We start from the raw sequence: 22,263 nt of genomic DNA on the forward strand, positions 1-22,263 counted from the left end.
ATGGGAAGAGGCAAACCCCGAAAGCTAGTGGTGTTTACTACCAAATAAACCTGTTAGGCTTTATCCTGGTGTTGTGAGACTACATTGGTACAGAAAACAGAGTCACAGAACTGGCAATGTGACATTGAATTACATCTCCGAATCATTCTGACAATAATATCAGTGTTACTTGTTATTTCTTCAAGTTATTTTCTAATCCCAGTTTAGGGCCTGGAAACGGGGGCAATACAAATAAAAATATTATGGCCAATTAATGATGCAGTATACAACTTCATTCGATGTTTATTTGGAAGGAATGGATTCTGTTCCCTGCTCCCTAAGCAGATTCCAACTCATCAATTCATCTCATCTGATTGAGATATATGAAATTTTTATAAGTTTTAAGTTATTTATTAGTGTCACAAGTAAGTTTATATTAACACTGCAATGAAGTTACTGTGAAAGTCCCCCAGTCACCACACTCCAGCATCTGTTTGGGTACACTGAGGGAGTGCAACCAACCAGCATGTCTGTCAGATTGCGGGAGGAAACCGGAGCACTCAGAGGAAACCCACGCAGACACGGGGAGAATGGGCAAGCTTCGCACAGACAGTGACCCAAGCCAGGAATCGAACCCGGGTCCCTGGCTCTATGAGGCAGCATTGCTAATCACTGTGCCACCATGCATAAATGTAGACCAAATGTTTCCTCTTATGGGGCAATCGAGAACAAGTGGTCCCAAGTGTATATGGGCAGATATATGTGGGATACATTTTCCCCGTATCTGCATGGGTTTCCTCTGGGTGCTCCAGTTTCCTCTCATAGTCCAAAGATGTGTGTGTTAGGTGGATTGGCCGTGCTAAATTGCCCTTTAGTGTCAGGGGGACTAGCTAGGGTGAATGCATGGGGTTATGGGAATAAGGCCTGGGTGGAATTGTGGTTGGCAGAGACTTGATGGGCTGAATGGCCTCCTTCTGCACTGTAGGAATCTAGATCTAGATTGAGAGGCAGTAGATTTAAAACTGAGATGAGGAGGAACTATTACTTTAAACTCGCTGTCCCATAGCATAGTGAAATCTGAATCATTGAATGGTTTCAAGAAGGAGATAGATATATTCCTAATTTTAAAAAGTTATAAAGGGATATGGGAACAGGGTGGGGGAGGTGGAGTTGAGACCAGGGAGAGATCAGCCATGATCTGATTGAATGGCGGAGCAGACGAAGGGCTGAATTTATCTAGCTCTGCTCCTAATCCCAGTGTCCTTCCAAATCTTAGAATCCAAACCTCTGTCTTTTTAGCTCAATATAATCTCAGTCACTTGCGTCTTTCTCCTGCGACTGAATCCTATTCTCTAATCCCTCTCTTGTATCTTTCTAAACCTAATGTTTCCAGATAATTCCTCTGATGATCCTTATACCCTGTGTATAAGGATCATACTCTTCCACGGACTTTGTTCATCGACTTTTGCTCCAATGACAATTTGGAGCAAATTCGTTAGACCAAAAGATGTAGTAGCAGAGATTGGCCATTTGGCCCATCGAGCCTGCTCCATCATTCAACCAGATCATGCTGGCCTGGAATGATAATTCTCAACTCCATTTCCCCATCGTATCCCCATAACCCATAATTCCCTTATTAATTAAAACTCAGCCTTGACCATACCTGCCTCTGTTCGTGCTGATTCTTGGTTAAGACACACCCCTGTGTTGGCTTGATTAGGATTTCCTTGTCATGCCTTCAAGGTTGAATAGCTTGTCAACATCACCTGCAACAGGGAGCTTCAACACCAGATCGGCCAGTGTGAAAACATATCACTGACGGAATCATAGAACCCTACTGTGCAGAAGGAGGCCATTTGGCCCATCAAGTCCACACCGACCACAATCCCACCCAGGTCCTATTCCCATAAGCCACATATTTATCCTGCTAATCCCCTGACACTAGGGTCAATTTAGCTTGGCCAATCAATCTAACCCACACATCTTTGCACTGTGGGAGGAAACTGGAGCACCCGGAGGAAACCCACACAGACACGAGGAGAATGTGCAAACTCCAGACAAACAGTGACCCGAGGCTGGAATCAAACCCAGATTCCTGGTGCAGTGAGGCAGCAGTGTTAACCACTGTGCCACCATGCTGCCCGAACTGTGCCACCATGCCACCCGGGGTCATGGGGGAGTGAAAACATTTGGAGGTGTGGTAGAAATGAGAAGGAAGTACATTTTCTAAGATATCGCATCAAAATAAATCAACATTTTTGTTCTTTATTGAAAATCTCCCGCTGTAACTTCTTTGTGGTTTCGTTTTCCAGGTGCTTTGAGTTTGTAGTTTAATATTTGTTGAGACTGATTGATGGCCCAACTGATTAGCCACACCCAATGCCTCCTCTTCCGGACTGCTTCTCGATGAATTTGCTTTTCATTCTCGAAGCTTTATTCATCTAAAACTCTTGCTGCCAATGCACACATCATACCCAAGTCCTGTTTGCCCACTATTGCGCTTGTGTCTCTGATCTGCGCTGGCTTCCAGTCTGGTAGTACCTCATAGTTCCAAATCCTCATCCTTGTTTTCAAATTCATCCATTGCCTTCACTTACTCCCTATCTCTGTCATCCCCTCCTGCTCTACAACCCTCCGAGATCTCTTCCCTCCTCCAATTCTGGGCTCTGATATATCCTGCTTTGCCATCACTCAACCATTGGTAGCCAAACTGGGCCCAGAGTTTGGAGATGTCCTCCCTAATCCTCTCTGTCTCTCTCCGCGCCCTGTATGATGCTGTTTTGAAACTTACCTCTTTGACCGAGCTTTTGGTCAAATAGCTCATGTGGCCATCTGTCAAATGTTGCTTGTGAAGTTTGAGGACATGTTGGCAAAGTGGTAAATGCCATTAGCCTTGTGATCCTGGGGACACTGGTTCAAATCCCACCTGGCAACTGGTGCAATTCAAATTTGTTTAATAAAATCTGGAGTTGAAAGCTAGCTTCAGTAATGGCGTCCATGAAATTATCATCGTAAAAATCCATCTGCTTCACTAATGTCCTTTAGGGAAAGAAATCTACACGTGACTCCAGACCCACAGCAATGTGGCTGTCTCCTATCTACCCTGTGAAATGCCCTTACAAACCATTCAACCCAATGGGATGGGCAACAAATATTGGCCTTGCCATTGATGCCCACATCCCGTGAAAGAATTTTAAAAATGCTCCCATGAAGTACCCTGGAACATTTTGACTATGTTAAAGGCGCTATGTAAATATAAGCTGTTCTTACTGTTGGCATCTGTTGACACATTTAGGGAAATGCTTGTAAATGAGTTTTATCTGCTGCTGTATAACACAGATGCAAAGTGAGATGTGGAAGAGGGTTTTGTCATTGTCTGGCTGCATCCACTAGACTCTAAATACTTAATAGCTATTAGTTGGTGTGGAGCACAAACACCAGTATGCATCTGTTGGCTGAATGGCCTGTTTTTGTGCTGCAAATACTATCTATTATGGGCCTTAACCCCATCATGAGAGAACACCAGCCAGCGTCCCTCCCGATCATTGCCCCGTGACGTCTGTTAGGAGTTGTTGTTGGGGAATTGGGTAATTGTAAGATCAGGTTTGGATTTGATGAATCCAGTGTCTACATTCGCCCAAAGGGCAGCTCCTTGGTCAGTATGAAAGAAGGAGCCAAAATTTCATTTTGAAAGGATGGCAGCACTTTTTTGGAGAATTTCCAAGCATTTCCTTGGAAAAGATTGAGATGTCCAACTCTGAATATTCAAATGTGACGTTATCATGTTGACTGATGGCAGGGGAGAGTTGGGATTTTAACCTTGGCATCAGGGAGCTCTACCACCACATTGGGGAAGACACCAGATGTACCATGGCAATTCTGTCAACCAAAGACAGCAATGTGAGGCCTTGGTTTATTATTTCTAATGACCAGAAAACCCACTAACCGAGTGAACAAGTCATACGTAGCTGAGTGTTGATGATGCAATCTATTGAACCGGTCCACGTTTTGTATCTGACACAATTTAAGTTCTCTGATCGATTCCACATTTTATTTCCAACACTAATTAATGAATTGAACAAATCCAAATCTTCGATCTGGCGCCGAGGGCCGGATTCTCCCGTGCGCAGTGGGAATTGTGGGGGGGGGGATTTGATTCCGGGTTCTAAACCTGTCCCGGATGCCAGTGTACTGTGAAGTTTTCACGGGGTAAGACTGGGTAGGTAGGAAGAGACTTTTCCCCTTCAAAGAGGGGTCAGTAACCATGGGGCGTAGATTTAAGGTAAGGAGCTGGAGATTTAGAGGAAATTTTATGAAATGCATTTCCTCCCAGAGGGTGGTGGGAATCTGGAACTTACTGTCTGGAAGGGAGGTAGAGGCAGGAACCCTCACATTTAAGATGCATTTAGGTGAGTACTTGACATAACATTGCACACAAGGCAATGGGCCAAGCTGGAAAATGGAATTAGGATAGGTGCTTGATGGCCAGTACAGACACAAAGGGCCAAAGGGCCTCATTTTATGTTGTAAACCTCTGATTTAAAGACTTTTTATCGAATCTAGAATCTCTACAGTGCAAAAGGAGGCCATTTGGCCCATCACATCTGCACTGACAACCCCACCCAGGCCAGGCCCCATAACCCCACATATTTACCCTGCTAGCTTCCCTGATGTAAGGGGAAATGTAGCATGGCCAATCAACCTAACCAGTACGTCTTTCGGACTGTGGGAGGAAACAGGAGCACCTGGGGGAAACCCACGAGGACACGGAGAGAACATGCAGACTCTACACAGGGAGTGACCCTAGGCTGGAATCGAAAGCAGGTCCCTGGCACTGTGAAGCAGCAGTGCTGACCACTGCGCTAACGCGCCGCCCCCAATTTAATGACCCTAGAGCCAGGACTGCTGGCCACAGGTGGCAATGAGAGGGGAGCACATTTTCTAAGATATCACAAGGAAATAAATCAACATTCCCTTTATTGAAAGTCTCACTTCTTTGTGATTTCGTTTTCCAGGTGCTTGGAGTTTGTAGTTTAATATTTGTTGAGATTGATAGATGGCCCCACTGATTAGTCACACCCAACACCTCCTCTTCTGGGTCCCTTCTCAATGAATTTGCTTTTCATTCTCAGAGTCTTATTCATGCAAAAGGGAGATGGGAAACCAGGGGTTCACTTACCCTGCTAATGAGTGGGTCTTCATGTTGAGAATGGCCAGAGTTAGTAGAGAGTTGGGAACAGGGAGAGGATGAGGCAAGTTTGGATACAAAAATTTCTCAGTGCTTTTTTTTTTGTCCAAACTTTGACTTTATTTTTCATTAAATAAAACACCAGTTCTCTTCCCGCAGGGCTGGTCAGCTACAGAGAACTCAGATCAGCCACGGGCAATCACTAAGATCTCAGAGAATGAGAAGGTGAGCTTTTAATGAGCTCCCGGGAGAATGCCCAATTAATGAGGCAGGCAAATTCACTTTGCCATCCGCCGCCACCCCCCCCCCCCACCCCCCTTTTCCTCCAGCCCGTCCTCTAAAAGTCAACAGAATCAGGAGCAGGGTGGCCTATCAGCAGGCTGGGGAAATTTTTCCTGCCATCCCACCTCCGTTCCATTCCCATTCAGGATGAGACAATTCCGGCATTTGTGTGCTGATCCATTCCAAATCTTGTCTGTGATGCTTAATTTTGTGATCCAGTCCCATGTTTTGTCGCTGACGTTGGATTGGCCGTGCTAATTGCCCCTCGGTGTTCCAAGATACGTAGGTTAGGTGGATTAGTGGGATGAGTATGTGGAGTTACGGGAATAGGGCCTTGGACAGATGCTCTTTCGGAGCGTTGGTGCAGGCTTGATGGGCTGAGTGGCTTCCCTCTGTAGGGATTCTATGATTGAATCCATTCCATAATTTGTACTCCATGTTTTGTCTCTTATATCAACCTGAAGGAGAGTCTGACTAATCCAGAAATGGCAGCGAAGGGAATTTGTACCCGACATAACAGAGGTCAGGTGTGATAACCGCAGGAAGGCTGTACCGAGAGGAACCCTTGACCAATGCATCAGGACTGTTTGGCTGCATTTAGTAATGGCGTCTCAGTGATAATGTGCAAGGACAGTGAGGGATATCTTCTTATTGTGTCTGATCATGGAAGGAGAGGGAGGGTGGTGAATGAGAGGAGGGTGAGCAAGGTTGGCACATGAATTCCAGTTGGGCCAAGATCTCCTGGAGCCTTCTCCAAACCAACTCTGCTAGTGATTCTACCAAACAGCTGAGCAGAAGGGGGGGTGGGTGGAAAATTTGGGGCAAAGGCCTCCCACCTCCCCTTAACGTCACCACTAATTCTGTCATTTTTGGACACCTTCATCCATATTTTCTTCTGCTTTGAGTTCATGTTTGGGTGTATTAAATTTCATACCTTTTTCTGTCTTCCATAGATTTCTCCATGACTCCTATGAAACTTGGATCATACAAGTACAAAACCACCTATAACCACCCACCTGTTACACAAGGTATTTCTCAATCCGAAAGGGGATCTCACTCTACTACATTCTCTCTCTCGCTCTCTCTTTCTCTTTCTCTTTATTTTGAAGGGGTTACTTTGTGCATTTGACAGGTGAAGTTCGAAAGAAATGGAGATTTTTTTTTATCAAGCAGATTCCATAGGCATTGACCCGATGTGTGGCTTCCACCATGTTACCATGGTAATAACCATCAATGGCAATCTCCACAAAGATAGAACCCCTCCGCCTTCACTCATTGGCTCTTCCTGGGTAGCAGGATGATGGGAAATTGGGTGGAATCAAGGTGAATGATGGCACCGCTGGGGATGGACCAGATTCGGAAGACCTGCTGTTGGTTCAAAGGTCAAACCATGAGTCACCACCTTCGGATGAGGAAAATGGGAAGTATAGAGGGAGATAATTGTGGATGTAAAGGGAGAACTATAAGAGGGAACAGAGTAGGGTGAAGGGGAGGAATATGCTATATAATATAAGAGCTTCAGATTTGCATAATTAAACCCAAGCACAGTCCATGAGAATTGAGTCTCAAATATAAATAGATCCATCATCTTCTATTCTGTCTCTGAATAAGACACATTTCCAGGTTTTCCACAAACATTAATGTTATTTCTTTCCTCATTAGAAATGAGATTCCCAGATTAGATGGACAACGCCAACAAACATAATGTCATGACTTACCTGGCAGGGGTGAAACTATGAAGGTGGATAAATCACCTGGATCAGATGGACTACACTACAGGGTTCTGAAAGAGATAGCTGAGGAAGTTGTAAAAATAAAAATAAAGTTTATTTATTAGTCACGAGTAAGGCTTACATTAACACCGCAATGAAGTTACTGTGAAATTCCCTCAGTGTGGAGGCAGTAGTGGTGATCTGTCAGGAATCACTGGAAGCAGGGAGGGTCCCAGAGATCGGAAAGTAGCTAATGTAACATCACTGTTCAAAAAGAGAGGGAGGCAGCAGATGGGAAATTATAGGCCAGTTAGCCTGACTTCAGTCATTGGCAAGATTTTTGAGTCCATGAGATCGCGGAGTACTTGAAAGTGCATGATATAATAGGACTGAGTCAGCATGGATTCGTCATGGGGAGGTCCTGTCTGATAAATTTGTTAGAGTTCTTTGAGGAGCTAATGAGCAAGTTAGATAAAGGAGAACCAGTGGACGTAATTTATTTATAGAACATAGAACATAGAACATAGAACATTACAGCGCAGAACAGGCCCTTCGGCCCACGATGTTGCGCCGACCAGTTACAAAAACAATGACCCACTAGCCTATACCAATCCCTTTTCGTCCATAAACCTATCCAGAGATCTCTTAAACGCCCCCAAACTAGACGCATTTACAACTGCAGCAGGCAGGGCATTCCAATCCCTCACCACCCGCTGGGTAAAGAACCTACCCCTGACATCCGTCCTGTAGCTACCCCCCCTTAATTTAAAGCCATGCCCCCTCGTGCTAGCTTTCTCCATCCGAGGAAAAAGGCTATCACTATCCACCCTATCTAAACCTCTAATCATCTTATATGTTTCAATAAGATCCCCTCTTAGCCGCCTTCTTTCCAACGAAAACAACCCTAGATCCCTCAGTCTCTCCTCATAGGACCTCCCCACCATACCAGGCAACATCCTAGTAAACCTCCTCTGCACCCTCTCCAACGCCTCCACATCCTTCTTGTAATGCGGGGACCAGAACTGCACACAGTACTCCAAGTGCGGCCGCACTAGAGTAGTGTACAGTTGCAACATTACACTGCGACTCCTAAATTCAATCCCCCTACCAATAAACGCCAAGACACCGTACGCCTTCTTGACAACCTTATCTACTTGATTCCCAACTTTCAGGGATCTATGTACACACACACCTAGATCCCTCTGTACATCCACACTATTCAAAGTCCTCCCATTAGCCCTATACTCGACACATCTGTTGCTCCTACCAAAGTGAATTACCTCACACTTCTCCGCATTAAATTCCATCCGCCACCTCTCGGCCCAGCTCTGCAACCTATCTAAGTCTCCCTGCAGACTATGACACCCTTCCTCACAATCTACCACACCTCCAACTTTGGTGTCATCAGCAAATTTACTAATCCACCCAACTATACCCTCATCCAGATCATTAATAAAAATTACAAACAACAGTGGCCCCAAAACAGATCCCTGAGGCACACCACTCGTAACTGCACTCCATGATGAATATTTACCATCCACCACCACCCTCTGTCTCCTATCTGATAGCCAATTCCTGATCCAACTTCCTAGATTACCCACAATCCCATACATCTGCATTTTCTGCAGAAGCCTACCATGGTGAACCTTATCGAACGCCTTACTAAAATCCATGTATACCACGTCAACTGCCTTACCCCTATCCACCTCTTTGGTCACCTTCTCAAAAAACTCAATAAGGTTAGTAAGGCACGACCTACCTGCTACAAAACCATGCTGACTATTTCTAATCAATTCATTACACTCCAAATAACTATAAATCCTATCCCTAATAATTTTTTCTAAAACCTTGCCCACAACAGAAGTAAGACTCACCGGTCTATAATTCCCGGCAAAGTCTCTGTTCCCCTTCTTAAACAATGGGACAACATTCGCTATCCTCCAATCCTCCGGGACTACACCAGAGACCAATGACGACCTGAAGATCTGAGCCAGAGGCTCTGCAATCACCTCTCTAGCCTCCCAGAGAATCCTAGGGTAGATCCCATCCGGACCAGGGGACTTATCTATTTTCAGCCCCTCAAGAATTTCCAGCACATCCTCTTTATCAACCGTAATACTGTCTATTTTACACCCCTGCAACCCAATGTCCTCCTCAGCTATATTCATGTCCCCCTGCGTGAACACCGAAGAGAAATATTGGTTCAATACTTCTCCAATCTCCTCCGGTTCCACACACAACTTCCCCCTGCTGTCTGTAACTGGCCCTAATCTTGCCCTGACCAACCTTCTGTTCTTGACATACTTATAGAACGCCTTAGGATTCTCCTTAATCCTATCAGCCAAAGTCTTCTCATGTCCTCTTTTAGCCCTTCTCAACTCACTCTTCAACTCCCTCCTAGCCAATCTAAAGCTTTCTAGTGCACTATCTGAGCCCTCCAATCTCATCCGAACATAAGCCTCCTTTTTCTTTTTAACCATCGACTCAACTCTTTTAGTGCACCACGGTTCCCTAGATCTACCAAATCCACCATGCCTGACAGGGACATACCTATCAAGGACTCGCAGTAGCTGCTCCTTGAAAAAACTCCACATTTCAGACGTTCCCAGTCCCTGTAATCCCCTAATCCAATCCATGCGTCCTAATTCACTCCTGATAGCCTCATAATCGCCCTTACCCCAGCTAAAATTGCTGACCCGAGGTTCATGCCTATCTCTTCCCATCACTAAGGTGAACGTAACCGAATTGTGGTCACTATCACCAAAATGCACACCAACTTCCAAGTCTAGCACCTGGTCTGGCTCATTTCCCAGCACCAAATCCAATATAGCCTCACCTCTAGTTGGCCTGTCTACATACTGAGACAAAAAACCTTCCTGCACGCTTTGTACAAACACTGACCCCTCTAGCGAGCTAGAACTATAGCAACTCCAATCAATATTCGTAAAGTTAAAGTCCCCCATAACAATTACCCTATTACTTTCACTCCTAACCAGGATTGTCTCCGCAATCCTTTCCTCAACCTCTCTAGAACTTTTAGGAGGTCTATAAAAGACTCCCAACAGGGTGACCTCTCCTCTCCTATTTCTAATCTCCGCCCATACTACCTCAACTGACAAGTCCTCATCAAACTTTCTCTCCGACACTGTGATACAGTCCTTGACTAGCAATGCTACCCCACCCCCCCTTCTACCTTCTTCTCTACTCCGACTAAAGCATTTGTACCCCGGAACCTGCAACATCCATTCCTGACCCTGCTCTATCCATGTCTCAGAAATGGCCACAACATCAAAGTCCCAGGTACTGATCCACGCTGCAAGTTCATCCACTTTATTGCGAATACTCCTCGCATTAAAGTACACACATTTCAAACCCTGCTCCGCCCCACCCCCACTATGCCGTGCCCTGCATTCCCCAACTATGCCCCCCTCACTTTCACCCCCTTTCCTCACTATCCCTCCCCCCCTCCGAATCAGTTTAAACCTTCCTGCATCGCTTTTGCAAATTTACCCCCCAGGATATTGATTCCCCTCTGGTTCAGGTGTAGACCATCCCTCTTATAGAGGTCCCACCTTCCCCAGAATGAGCCCCAATTGCTCAAGTACCTGAACCCCTCCCTCCTGCACCATCCCCTCAGCCACGAGTTCAAACTTTCCCTCTCCCTATTCCTCTCTAAACTATCCCGTGGCACAGGCAAGAGTCCAGATATAACTACTCTTTCTGACTTCGCCTTGAGTTTCCACCCCAACTCCATAAATCTTTGCTTAATATCCCCTTCCCTTAATCTCCCTATGTCATGTGTCCCCACATGAACTATAACTTGGGGTTGATCTCCCTCTCCCCTATTTAGATGCCAAGGTGCCACATAGGAAACTGTTAAATAAGTTAAGAGCCCATGGTGTTAAGGGTAAGATCCTGGCATTGATAGAGGATTGGCAGAAGTCAGAGGGTGGGGATAAAGGGGTCTTTCTCAGGATGGCAGTCAGTGACTAGTGGGGTGCCTCAGGGGTCAGTGCTGGGACCACAACTTTTATTAAGGATTTGGAAGATGGAATTGAAGGCACTGTTTTTAAGTTTACAGATGATACAAAAATATGTAGAGGGACAGGTAGTATTGAGGAAGGTGGGGGGCTGCAGAAGGACTTGGACAGGTTAGGAGAGTGGACAAAGAAGTGGTAGATGGAGCACAATGTGGAAAAGTGTGAGGTTACGCGCTTTGGAAGGAGGAATGGAGGCTTAGACTAATTTCTAAGTGGGGAAATACTTAGGAAATCAGAAGCACAAAGGGACTTGGGAGACATTGTTCAAGATTCTCTTAAGGTTACTGTGCAGGTTCAGTCGGCAGTGAGAAGGCAAATGCAATGTTAGTATTCATGTCGAGAGGGCTAGAATACAAGAGCAGGGAAGTACTTCTGAGGCTGTATAAGGCTCTGGTCAGACCCCATTTGGAGTATTGTGAGCAGTTTTGGGCTCCATATCTAAGGAAGGATGTGCTGGCCTTGGAAAGGGTCCAGAGGAGGTTCACAAGAATGATCCCTGGAATGAAGAGCTTGTCATTATAAGGAACAGTTGAGGACCCTGGGTCTGTACTCAGAGTTTAGAAGGATGAGGGAGGATCTTATTGAAACTTACAGGATACTGTGAGGCCTGGATACAGTGGACATGGAAAAGATGTGTCCACTAGTAGGAAAAACTAGAACCAGAGGGCACAACCTCAGGCTAAAGGGACGATCCTTTAAAACAGAGATGAGGAGGAATTTCTCCAGCCAGAGAGTGGTGAATCTGTGAAATTCTTTGACACAGAAGGCTGCGGAGGCCAAGTTATTGAGTGTCCTTAAGATAGAGTTGGATTGGTTCTTGATTAATCAGGGGATTGGGGTTATGGGGAAAAGGCAGGAGAATGGGGATGAGAAAAATATCAGCCATGATTGAATAGCAGAGCAGACTCAATGGGCCAAGTGGCCTAATTCTGCTCCTGTGTCTTATGGTCAGGCAGGGTTTGAGGCTAGCCCATTGCACTGGAGGTGTGTTGGCCAATCCATCTCGCTTGCACAGTTTTGGAGTTTGGGAGGAAACCAGAGCACCCAGGGGAAACCCACGCAGAGATGGGGAAATCATGCAGACTCCACACCGGTAGTCACCTAGGGCTGGAATTGAACCTGGGAGCTATGAGGCAGCAGTGTTAGCCACTGTGCCACCGTATTGCACGGATGGCTGCTGTTGAGGGGATTTTACATTCACCTAAAGTGGCAGGCGGGGTATGGGTTCAATATCCTGACCAAGAGAAATCACCAGTGACACTGCAGCACTCCTTTAGTATGGCAGTGGGGGTGTCAGCCTGGATGTGATGGCTCAGGTCTCCAGGGTGGAACCTGAACCTACAGCTTTCAGACTCAGACGTATTGTGATATTGTATTTTTCAGAGTGAGTTAGAATCCCTACAGTGCAGAAGGAGGCCGTTCACGCCCATCGAGCCTGCACCAACAGCAATCCTGTTATCGTGGAGAATTTCTTGTTTTCCGAGCTGTGATAGTAAAACTTAACAAAGTTTGCCTTTTAAAAAAAACTAGCTTTTATTATCACAAAACTGCATGCAGTATATGGCAGAGTCTTGGAGACAGAGAGCAGTCCCTACAAACTGCTGATTCCATACCAAGACTGCGCCAGCTACAAGAATCAGTTCCATAGTTATACCTTTATCTTATCAGTGTACATGTTCAATTAGTAATACAAGCAGTAATACATCATCAGTTGTATTAGCATCCAGTGACCTCCGAGACCCCTCTGTTTCGTCAATAATATCATTATCTTGTCCTTTGAAGGAACAGAAAGGTTCCGTGATCTCTGACCATATCTTGTTTTCTGATGTAATAGAAAGTTCTGTGACACTGACCTTCTCTCGCCTCACTCCTCCAGCCCTAAGTTATGTGGAGTCAGCCTTATCAGGTCTTGATGTTCCTCATGTCTTAGGTTATTCAGAGTCAGTTTTACAGGGGTCTGGCAATTTGGAATAGCTTGGTCAGCTCTCCTTTATACCAATTACTTGACCATTTTTCCCATCATGCCACTGCTTCATTCGTACACTATCACAAACCTACCCAGACACTATTACTGGAACCCCACATATTTACTCTGCTAATCCCTTTGACACCAAGGGGCAATTTAGCGTGGCCATTCCATCTAACCCGCACATCTTTGGAGTGTGGGAGGAAACCAGAGCACCCGGATGAAACCCACCCAGACATGGGGAGAATGTGCAGACTCTGCACAGTCACCCAAGCCAGGAATCGAACCCTGGGTCCCTGGCGCTGTGAAGCAGCAGTGCTAACCACTGTGCCACCCATTGGTCATTTTGGTGCAAATCCCCCAATATAACGGAAGGTAGTGGAATTTTAAACTTAATTTGTGTTTAGCACAAATTGAGTTTCTGCCATCTTCTGCATTGATTTTAAAACCACGGTGTTGGAATCTGGACCCACATACAAATCTAATACGGCCCAGGACAAATGAACTTCCACTGTTTGTGCTCATTTGTGAAGCTTCAAAGAAACAACCAAAATAAATAAATCAGAGTTTAAGGAAACCAGGGAGTATGGTTTGAAAGTTTTTGAATGTATTTCTTCTTAATTTACTGAGGAGCTCGCAACTGCATCCCAATCTAACTCGAAAATAGATCGGTGTATTTTTAAAAATTCATTTTCACTAATTAACTCAAATTGTCGATTTAAGTGGATGGTAATTCTGATTAATATATTTTTAATCGTCTCAATCAAAGTTTAGTTGCTATGTCATATAGGAAGGAATATTTTTTAGAAGAAATATTACTTTATCAAAAAAAACCTTACACTTTAATATACAGGCTAATTCTGCGGGTTAATTGTACATTCAACAATATGTCATGAGCTGGTAGCAAGTTTCTTTTCAGAATCCATTTCTTATAACATTTAAAATCCATTTCCCAGGAAATGCAGTAAATCACAGTGCAGGGAAAACAATTCCCTCTTGGTTAGATTATTGACGCTGTCTTCAGTCTGATTTATCGAGAATTCTTTCCGTCAAAATCCGAGGTAAGTATGGAGATCGGTGTTGGCAAAACATCAGTCACTTCTGTCCATCTACCGTGGGCTGGTTAAAGGGGGAATTGTCTGAGTGTCTTCTCCTTACCTGTTCAATCTGCTATCGTCTCTGGAGAGGAGTTACGTTGTAAAGACTGGGAAATAATTAATATTCTGTCTCTGAGCTCCTACCTGACTGGAGTATTAATGGAGCTTTGGAATGCCTTTAGGTTACTGTAGCATTGTGTAAGGTATGAGAGGCCTGGCCACTTTTACAGCATACAAAGTGTTTATATTATCATATATATGAATGCTTTAAATTTCAACAAAACATTTGTCCTGCAGCCGGTTCAGGTTGATTTACTTGGGAGGCAGGGATTTATAGAGCTCCACATAAAAAAACAGGAGTGAGGGTTTTTTAAAATTCATTTGTGGGACGTGGCTGTCGCTGGTTGGCCAGCATTTATTGCCCATCCCTAATTGCCCTTGGAGGGCAGTTGAGAGTCAACCACATTGCTGTGGCTCTGGAGTCACATAGAATCATAGAATCCTACAGTGCAGAAGGAGGCCATTCGGCCCATCGAGTCTGCACCGACCACAATCCCACCAGGCCCTATTCACATAACCCCATGCATTTACCCTAGGTAGTCCCCCTCACACTAAGGGGCAACTTAGCATGGCCAATCCAACAAACCCACATATCTTTGGACTGTGGGAGGAAACAGAGCACCCGGAGGAAACCCACGCAGACATGGAGAGAACGTGCAGACTCCGCACAGGCAGTGACCCAAGCTGGGATTCGAACCCAGGTCCCTGGCGACATGAGGCAGCAGCGCTAACCACTGTGCCACTGCGCTGTCCCAGATCGGATAAGGACGGCAGATTTCCTTCTCTAGAGGACATTAGAGAACCAGATGGGTTTTCCTGACAATTGCCAATGGTTTCATGGTCATCAGTAGACTCTTAATCCCAGATATTTTTTATTGAATTCCAATTCCACCATGGCAGGACTCGAACCCGGGTCCCCAGAACAGTAGCTGAGTTTCTGGATTAATAGTCGAGCGATAATACCACTAGGCCATCGCCTTTCTCTAAAGCACAGCGGCTCTTTCAAAGAGCCAGCACAGGTACAGTGGGTCAAATGGCCTCTTCTGTGCTTCAGGTTTCTGTGATTTGAATCGTAACTTTCATATAAAAATTGGGCAATTTTTGAAGGGGAAAATGTACAGAGCTATCGGGAAGGAGCAGGAGATAGGGAGCAATTAACTACCAAAGAGGTAGAACATGCATGATGGGCTGAAAGGCCTCCTTCTGTGCTCCATTAGTCAATGATTTTAAACTCTTCCTCTTGTCAGGAACATTCATTGTTGCTTCCCACTCTCAACATTTCCTCTTATAATGAGCAGACACAAACTCAGTCACCTAACTCATTGCTTTTGACTCCAATTGTTCTCAACTTTCATCTTACATTCTACCCCTGGCCTTTCCACTAAATTTCACAGTAAGTAGAAGGTGTGACTGCACACGTCCCCTGTGACCAAGATGCTCTTTACTCGTCATGGGATTGCTTTTATAACTGCCTTGGATTTGTTCTTCATTCCCAGTGCCTCATTTGCATGCCGTGCAGCTAAACTTACAGAGAGAAAAGCAGCCTGGGCGCTATCATATCTGTGAGAAGGATAATTGACACTGGCTAATAAAACTATCAGTTAATGGAGGAATGACCTTAAACTATGAAATGGAATTAAGTGGTTTACAGAGATCACCTGAAACACCTTGATTTAAATTATAGGCTTAGCTCACCACACCATCTGTAGTTTTATATAATCCATATCGTGGAATCAATCAGATACAATCATCTTTAATGATAGAAAAGCTGAAATGATACTAATGAAATAGCGTGTGTTATGAACCCGGAATGACGGGGTCACATGATTCTCTGTCGGATTGAAGACGGGAATAAATTGGTTGGATGAATTTGAGAAAGATTAACTTTTTATACAATAATCAGTGTGGGTTCATTGGTCCGTCTGTTTGTTCATTTGCCCTTCAGATTCCACATCGTAATGACTCTCCTGGGGGCTGTGACTCATTGTCCAAGTCTGACATCCTGGCAGCAAGGGTGGCACCGTGGTTAACACTGCTGCTGCACAGTGCCAGGGATCCGGGTTCAATTCCGGCCTTGGGTCACTGTCTGTGCAGAGTTTGTACATCCTCTGCATTTGTTTCCTCCGGGGTGCTCCAGTTTCCTCCCACAGTCCAGGTTAAATGTGCAGGCTGGGTGGATTGGCTGTATTAACTTGTCCCTTAGTAACACAAAAATGTGCAGGTTAAGGGGGTCAGTGGGGTAAATACATGGGGAAAGGGCCTGGGTGGGATCCTCTGTCAGAGAGTTGGTGCAGACATGATGGGCCAAATGGCTTCTATCTGCACTGGGTGGCATGGTAGCACAGTGATTAGCACTAGTGCCTCACAGGACCAAGGACCCAGGTTCAATTCCCGGCTTGGGTCGTTGTCTGTATAGAGTTTGCATATTCCCCCTGTCTCTGCATGGGTTTTCTCCCACAGTCTGAATGATATACTGGGTTAGGTACATCGGCAATGCATTTACGTTAGCTAGTCCCCCTCACACTAAGGGGCAATTTTGCATTGCCAATCCATCTCACCCACAGTGTACCCAAATAGGTGCCGGAGTGTGGCGACGAGGGGATTTTCAGTGTAACTTCATTGCAATGTTAATGTAAGTCTACTTGTGACTAATAAATAAACGTTAACCTGTGGGGATTCGATGATTCTATTGGCTGAACTTTCCCTGAGCTGTAAGGTCATAAACAGAGGTGGAGCAGAGATTAAAAGTAATTGGTAAATGGGTTGGCGGGGAGTTGAGGAGAAATATTTCCACCCAGTGGGTGGTGTGGGTCTGGAACTCGCTGCGCGAAGGGATGATAGCGACAGAAACCCTTATCTCTTTAAAAAAGATAACTTGAATGTGGAATGGAAGCGTTGGAAGCCACAAGGCTTTGGACCAAGTGCAGGAAGGTGGGATTTGACTGGATGGTTCTTTTTTGCCGAATGACCTCCTTTTGTATCAGACAGTTTCTATGTTACTACATTCCTGTGAATGACCTTTTGAGGCTTTTTTCCAGCCTATTGTTACTACTAGCAGCAACGGGGGCAATTTTCCTGTCCCACCTGCCAGGGGGATCGTAGTGGATGGGTGGGCGGGGGGGGAGAGTGGGCAGCTGGGGCAGACCGTACAACAGTCCACTGACCACAGGCAGGATTTCCCTAATTCTAGTTACCAGAACTAGAGGGCACAGCCTCAAAATAAGGGGGGGAGCAATTTAGAACAGAGTTGAGGAGGAACTTCTTCTCTCAGAGGGTGGTGAATCTCTGGAATTCCCTGCCCATTGAAGTGGTGGAGGCTTCCTCGTTGAATATGTTTAAGTCACGGGTAGATAGGTTTCTGATAGACAGGGGAATTAAGGGTTATGGGGAGAGGGCGGGAAAGTGGAACTGATCCACTTCAGATCAGCCATGATCTTATTGAATGGCGGGGCAGGCTCGAAGGGCTAGATGGCCTACTCCTGCTCCTATTTCTTATGTTCTTATGTTCCCGGTATTCGGGGTGAGCGTGGCTAGAGGACTCTCGCACACACAAACGCACGTTTGGCCAAATTAAGATTCAATTATTAAAAGGCAAAGATGTGAAGAGTTCACTGATTCGGGACGGGATTCTCCAGCTGTACTCATCCCAAAGCCAGAAAATTCCACCCAAAATCAACGGATCTCTGCATGGTCCGTGTCCCGCTCGCTACGGTTCCCGTGACGGGCAGAATGGGAAAACTCCGCCCTGTGTGTCCTTCACTGTTGATGGTGGCTAAGAAAATTCTTAAAGTTGTAGTTATTTTTCCTTGGAAATAGTGTTTTAGAATGTGAAGATTTCTTTACAATTTCCCTGCCTGCTCGCCACAGTTCAATAGAAGAAGGGAGCGTTCACTTTAGTTGAGAGAGAGAGGGGCAAACAGCAATTTTGCAGCTTTCAGATGTTCCATCTCCAGGCTACTCCAAAGCCAGCAGGGTTTATGTAATAAAAGATATTCAAAAATTAAAGTGTCTTCATCATGTGACAACTGGCCTTTGATACACATTGGAAAATAGTTGATAGTCTGTTCATGTTAATGAAGGCGTTTCTACCATGGTCAAAGATACCAACATACAATAGAGGCAGACAGGGGTCCTTTTACTGTACATAATCACTTTCATCAATTCTCCTTTGTTACCTGATACCACGGAGATGGAAAATCTGAGGCATTACTGAACCTGCTGTTTTGGGGTAAATCCTGAATAAAGCAGGTGTGACATTCCACAAGAATGTGGTCTTGGACTGTTCATTGTAATCCACGGTTGAGAATCTTCTAGAAGCTTGGCCAACTTCCAGTTCCAAATGTCAGGTGACCTGTGGTAGCCATCTTAAGCCAGTGGTCATTGTGCTTTAACAGCTGAAGCTTCCACCTGTGAGTCCAACAGATGAAATTGAAATTTAATATCTGACATTAAGACACTCCCGCAATCCTGTATAAACTCTGACTGTTATTTTTATCTTACAATGAATATGATCCAAATACAATGATTTGATTCTTGTTAAGGAGAGATCAATTTAAAAAAAAACGGAATAAAAGAAAGGAGAAACAAAAGATCACAGATGGGGGAGAGAAAGAGGGAAACTGAAAGAAACGAGTGAGTATAATTTGAATAACATTTAAGAAGGATCATTGTTACTGTGGAAAGGACACATTTCTACTTCAGGCAATGAGTCAGCTAGAGGTCAATTGCATGTTTCTCTCTTATTACACTGCCCCATCAAAATGTCTTTGCTCCAATTTCAGGAGACCAGTTTCTGCCTAACTGTTTTGCCATTTCTCTTATCCTTAGGCCTGATTCCCATTAACAATTCATGCAGTCATAGAGGTTTACAGCATAGAAACAGCAGCCATTTACAACAATCATTTCATTATTCAGTCACCAAATACGTCCCGAGGAGGCTGGAGTTCCCTTGGACCTGTTATCAAATCTCAGAATTAAAAGCATTGTAACATAATTATGCTGCACATGGTGTTGCGTAGGCAAGCTTCTTAACGTGAACCTCCAGTGTGAACTCCTAGAGTCACTTACTGGGAAGAGTAATTGAGGTCATCCTCCTGGTTTTGATTTTCCACTCTCAGCACCTGCACAGCCTGAGAATGAAGGTGGGGGTGGGCGCAGGGGCAGCGGGGGGGGGGTTGGTGGCGCAGGTGGTAGGAAGCGGGGAGGGGTGTGTGGTGAGGGTGCCTGAGGAAATCAGCCAGGGATCCTGGCCGTGGACAATAACCAGTGACTTTCAGTGGGTTGGATTGGGTTTCGATGTGACACTCAGCATAGCCCACCAATACTCACAGACCATGAGCACTGGGGTGGGGTTTGCATGTGCCCCGACATCAGTCTGTCTTTTCAGGGAATGTGCAAGGAAAGGTGGGAGATGGACTAAAATCAATAAAGTTGTTAGTGTTTCAATGGCAGCATGACTGGACAAGCTTCATTTTGAAATGGCATTTGATTTAAGATGTTTTAAATTCCCAGGATGTACACATTGCTGGGAAGGCCAGCTCTCTATTGTCCATCCTGAGTTATTCAGCTGGCTGGCTAGCAGAGTGTTTTAATGCACATGGGCATCATTAGCTCAGCCACAATTTATTGCCCATCCCTAATTGCCCTTGAAAAGGTGGTGGTGAGCTGCCTTCCTGAACCCGCTGCTGTCTGTGTGGGGTAGGTACACGTACGGTGCTGTTCTTAGAGGGTGTTCCACGATATTGACCCAGCGAAAGTAAAGGAACAGCCAAAATATTTCCAATGGTGAGTGACTTGGGGAGTAATTTTCAGGTATTGGTGTTCCCATGTATCTGCTGTCTTTGTCCTTCTAGATGTTTGTGATCATGGGTTTAGAAAGTGCCCACTCAGTGCATACTGCCGATGGTACACATGGCTGCTATTGTGCATCGGTGGTGGAGAGAGTGAATCTTTGTGGATGGCGTATTAATCAAGCGGGGCTGCTTTGTACTGGATGGTATCAAGATTCTTCAGTGTTGTTGGAGCTGCATCCATCCAGACAAATGGAGAGTATTCCATCACATTACTGAATTATGCATTGTAGATGGTGGACAGACTTTGTAAAGTCAGGAGGTGAGTTACTCGCTTAAGAATTCCCAGTATCTGACCTGCTCTTGTAGCCAGGATATTTATGTGGCTTTTCCAGTTCAGTTTTAGGTCAATGGTAATTCCCAGGATGTTGATTGTGGGGAATCCAGCATTGTTAGTGCCATTGAATGTCAAGGGGCAATGGTTAGATTCTCTCTTGTTGGAGATGGTCATTGCCAGGCACTCGTGTGGAACGATATTACTTGCTACTTGTCAACCCGTGCATTTTGGACATGAACTGCTTCAGTATCTGAGAAGTCATGAATGGTGCTGAACGTTGATGTGGAGATGCCAGTGTTAGAGTGGGTTGGCCACGGTAAGAAGCCTCACAACACCAGGTTAAAATCCAACAGGTTTATTTGGAATCACAAGCTTTCGGAGCACTACTTCTTCATCAGGTGAGTGGAGAGTATTCCATCACACTCCTGATAAAGAAGCAGCTCTCTGAAAGCTCGTGATTCCAAATAAACCTTTGGACACTAACCTGGTGTTGTGAGGCTTCTTATGGTGCTGAATATTGTGCAGTCATCAGCGAACATCCCCACTTCTTACGATGGAGGGAAGGTCATTGATGAAGCAGTTGAAGTTGGTTGGGCCAAGGACATGACCCTGAAGAACCCTCCAGGGAATTTACACAGGGACTTAAGAATCTATCATACTGGTGTGGGACAGGAGTCACATATAGGCCAAACTAGGAGGGCTTTCTTCTCTAAGTGATATCAGTGAATCAGATAGATTTTCAAGACAATAAAACAGCTTCATAGTGACTTTGACTGTGACCTGTTTTTTTATTTCCAGATTATGAAGTTTCTTAACTAAAGTTAAAAGTTTCTTATTGCTGTGCGTGTGGGGTTTGAATTCTCATTCTTTGGGTCATTAGTCTATTAATACAAACACTAATTATCATACCCTTGCTCATTTAATTAAGATTGTCACCAAAGTTTTCTTTCTAAAGTCTGTCCTTGCTTTGAACTCTGGGCTCTGCTTCATGGAAATAATTAATGATGGAAGTTTTCACTAGTTTTATATTGGCAGCAAAAGCCAAAACCAGAACTCATGCCATTATCCCACCTCCATCTCTCGCCAACTTTATGTCCAATTATAATCATGGCTGTGAGGCATTTCTGGGCCAGTTTGGCGCTGTCACTGTCCACATTATTCAGCAGCTGGCTTTGTTTTTGTGGAATGATCCTCAGTATCCGACTGGGGAGCCAGGCCCACCCTGAAGAAATGTGTGACTACTGGAAGATTTTTCTGGTATGTGTGAGGGCAAACAAACGGATCTGTGACTGACTGACAGCACTGCGTGATGTGTGTGTAACTCAACTTTTCCCACCCACACATCTCGCCTTCTGACACAACTGATCCTCTCTCCTCTCGCCAAATACTTAGCACTCTCGCCTCTGAATCAGAAAGTTGTGGGTTCGCACCCCAGACCTCAGTACAAAATCCAGGCAGAGACTTTGAGTGCACTCCAAGGGAGTGCTGCGCTGGTGGACTTGTTATCTTTCAGATGAGACATTAAACCCAAAGCCTTGTCCATCCTCTTAGATGGAAATAAAAGATCTTATTCTGCTGTTTTGAGGTGGGGCAAGATAAGATTCCCTGGTATCCTGACCTGCATTCATCCTTCAGTCAACATCGTCACAGGGTTACCCACCCATTCTCAATTGCTGTTTGTGGGAGCTTGCTGTGTACAAATTGCCTTCAGTGAGTCTATCCTACATCACAACAGTGACTACACTTTAAAAATACTTCATTGGCTGTAAAGATCTTTGAGAAATCCTGAGGTTGTGAATAGTGCCTCAAACTT

At 45.0% G+C, this 22,263-nt stretch overlaps 1 protein-coding gene across 2 annotated transcripts in view; it reads left to right on the forward strand.

The window, feature by feature from the left end:
- The window catches only part of srcin1a (SRC kinase signaling inhibitor 1a), a 411,921-nt gene that overhangs the window by 67,609 nt on the left and 322,049 nt on the right, over positions 1–22,263 (forward strand). For both annotated transcript variants that reach the window (XM_080213892.1, XM_080213891.1), the window contains exon 2: positions 6,403–6,477. In XM_080213892.1, the coding sequence (XP_080070018.1) occupies positions 6,411–6,477 (67 nt within the window). In that variant the 5' untranslated portion in view covers positions 6,403–6,410. The remainder of the gene's footprint in view (positions 1–6,402; positions 6,478–22,263) is intronic.

Source organism: Carcharhinus amblyrhynchos, chromosome 27 (assembly GCF_965287045.1).
Source record: "Carcharhinus amblyrhynchos chromosome 27, sCarAmb.v2.hapA, whole genome shotgun sequence".
Lineage (NCBI taxonomy): Eukaryota > Metazoa > Chordata > Chondrichthyes > Carcharhiniformes > Carcharhinidae > Carcharhinus > Carcharhinus amblyrhynchos.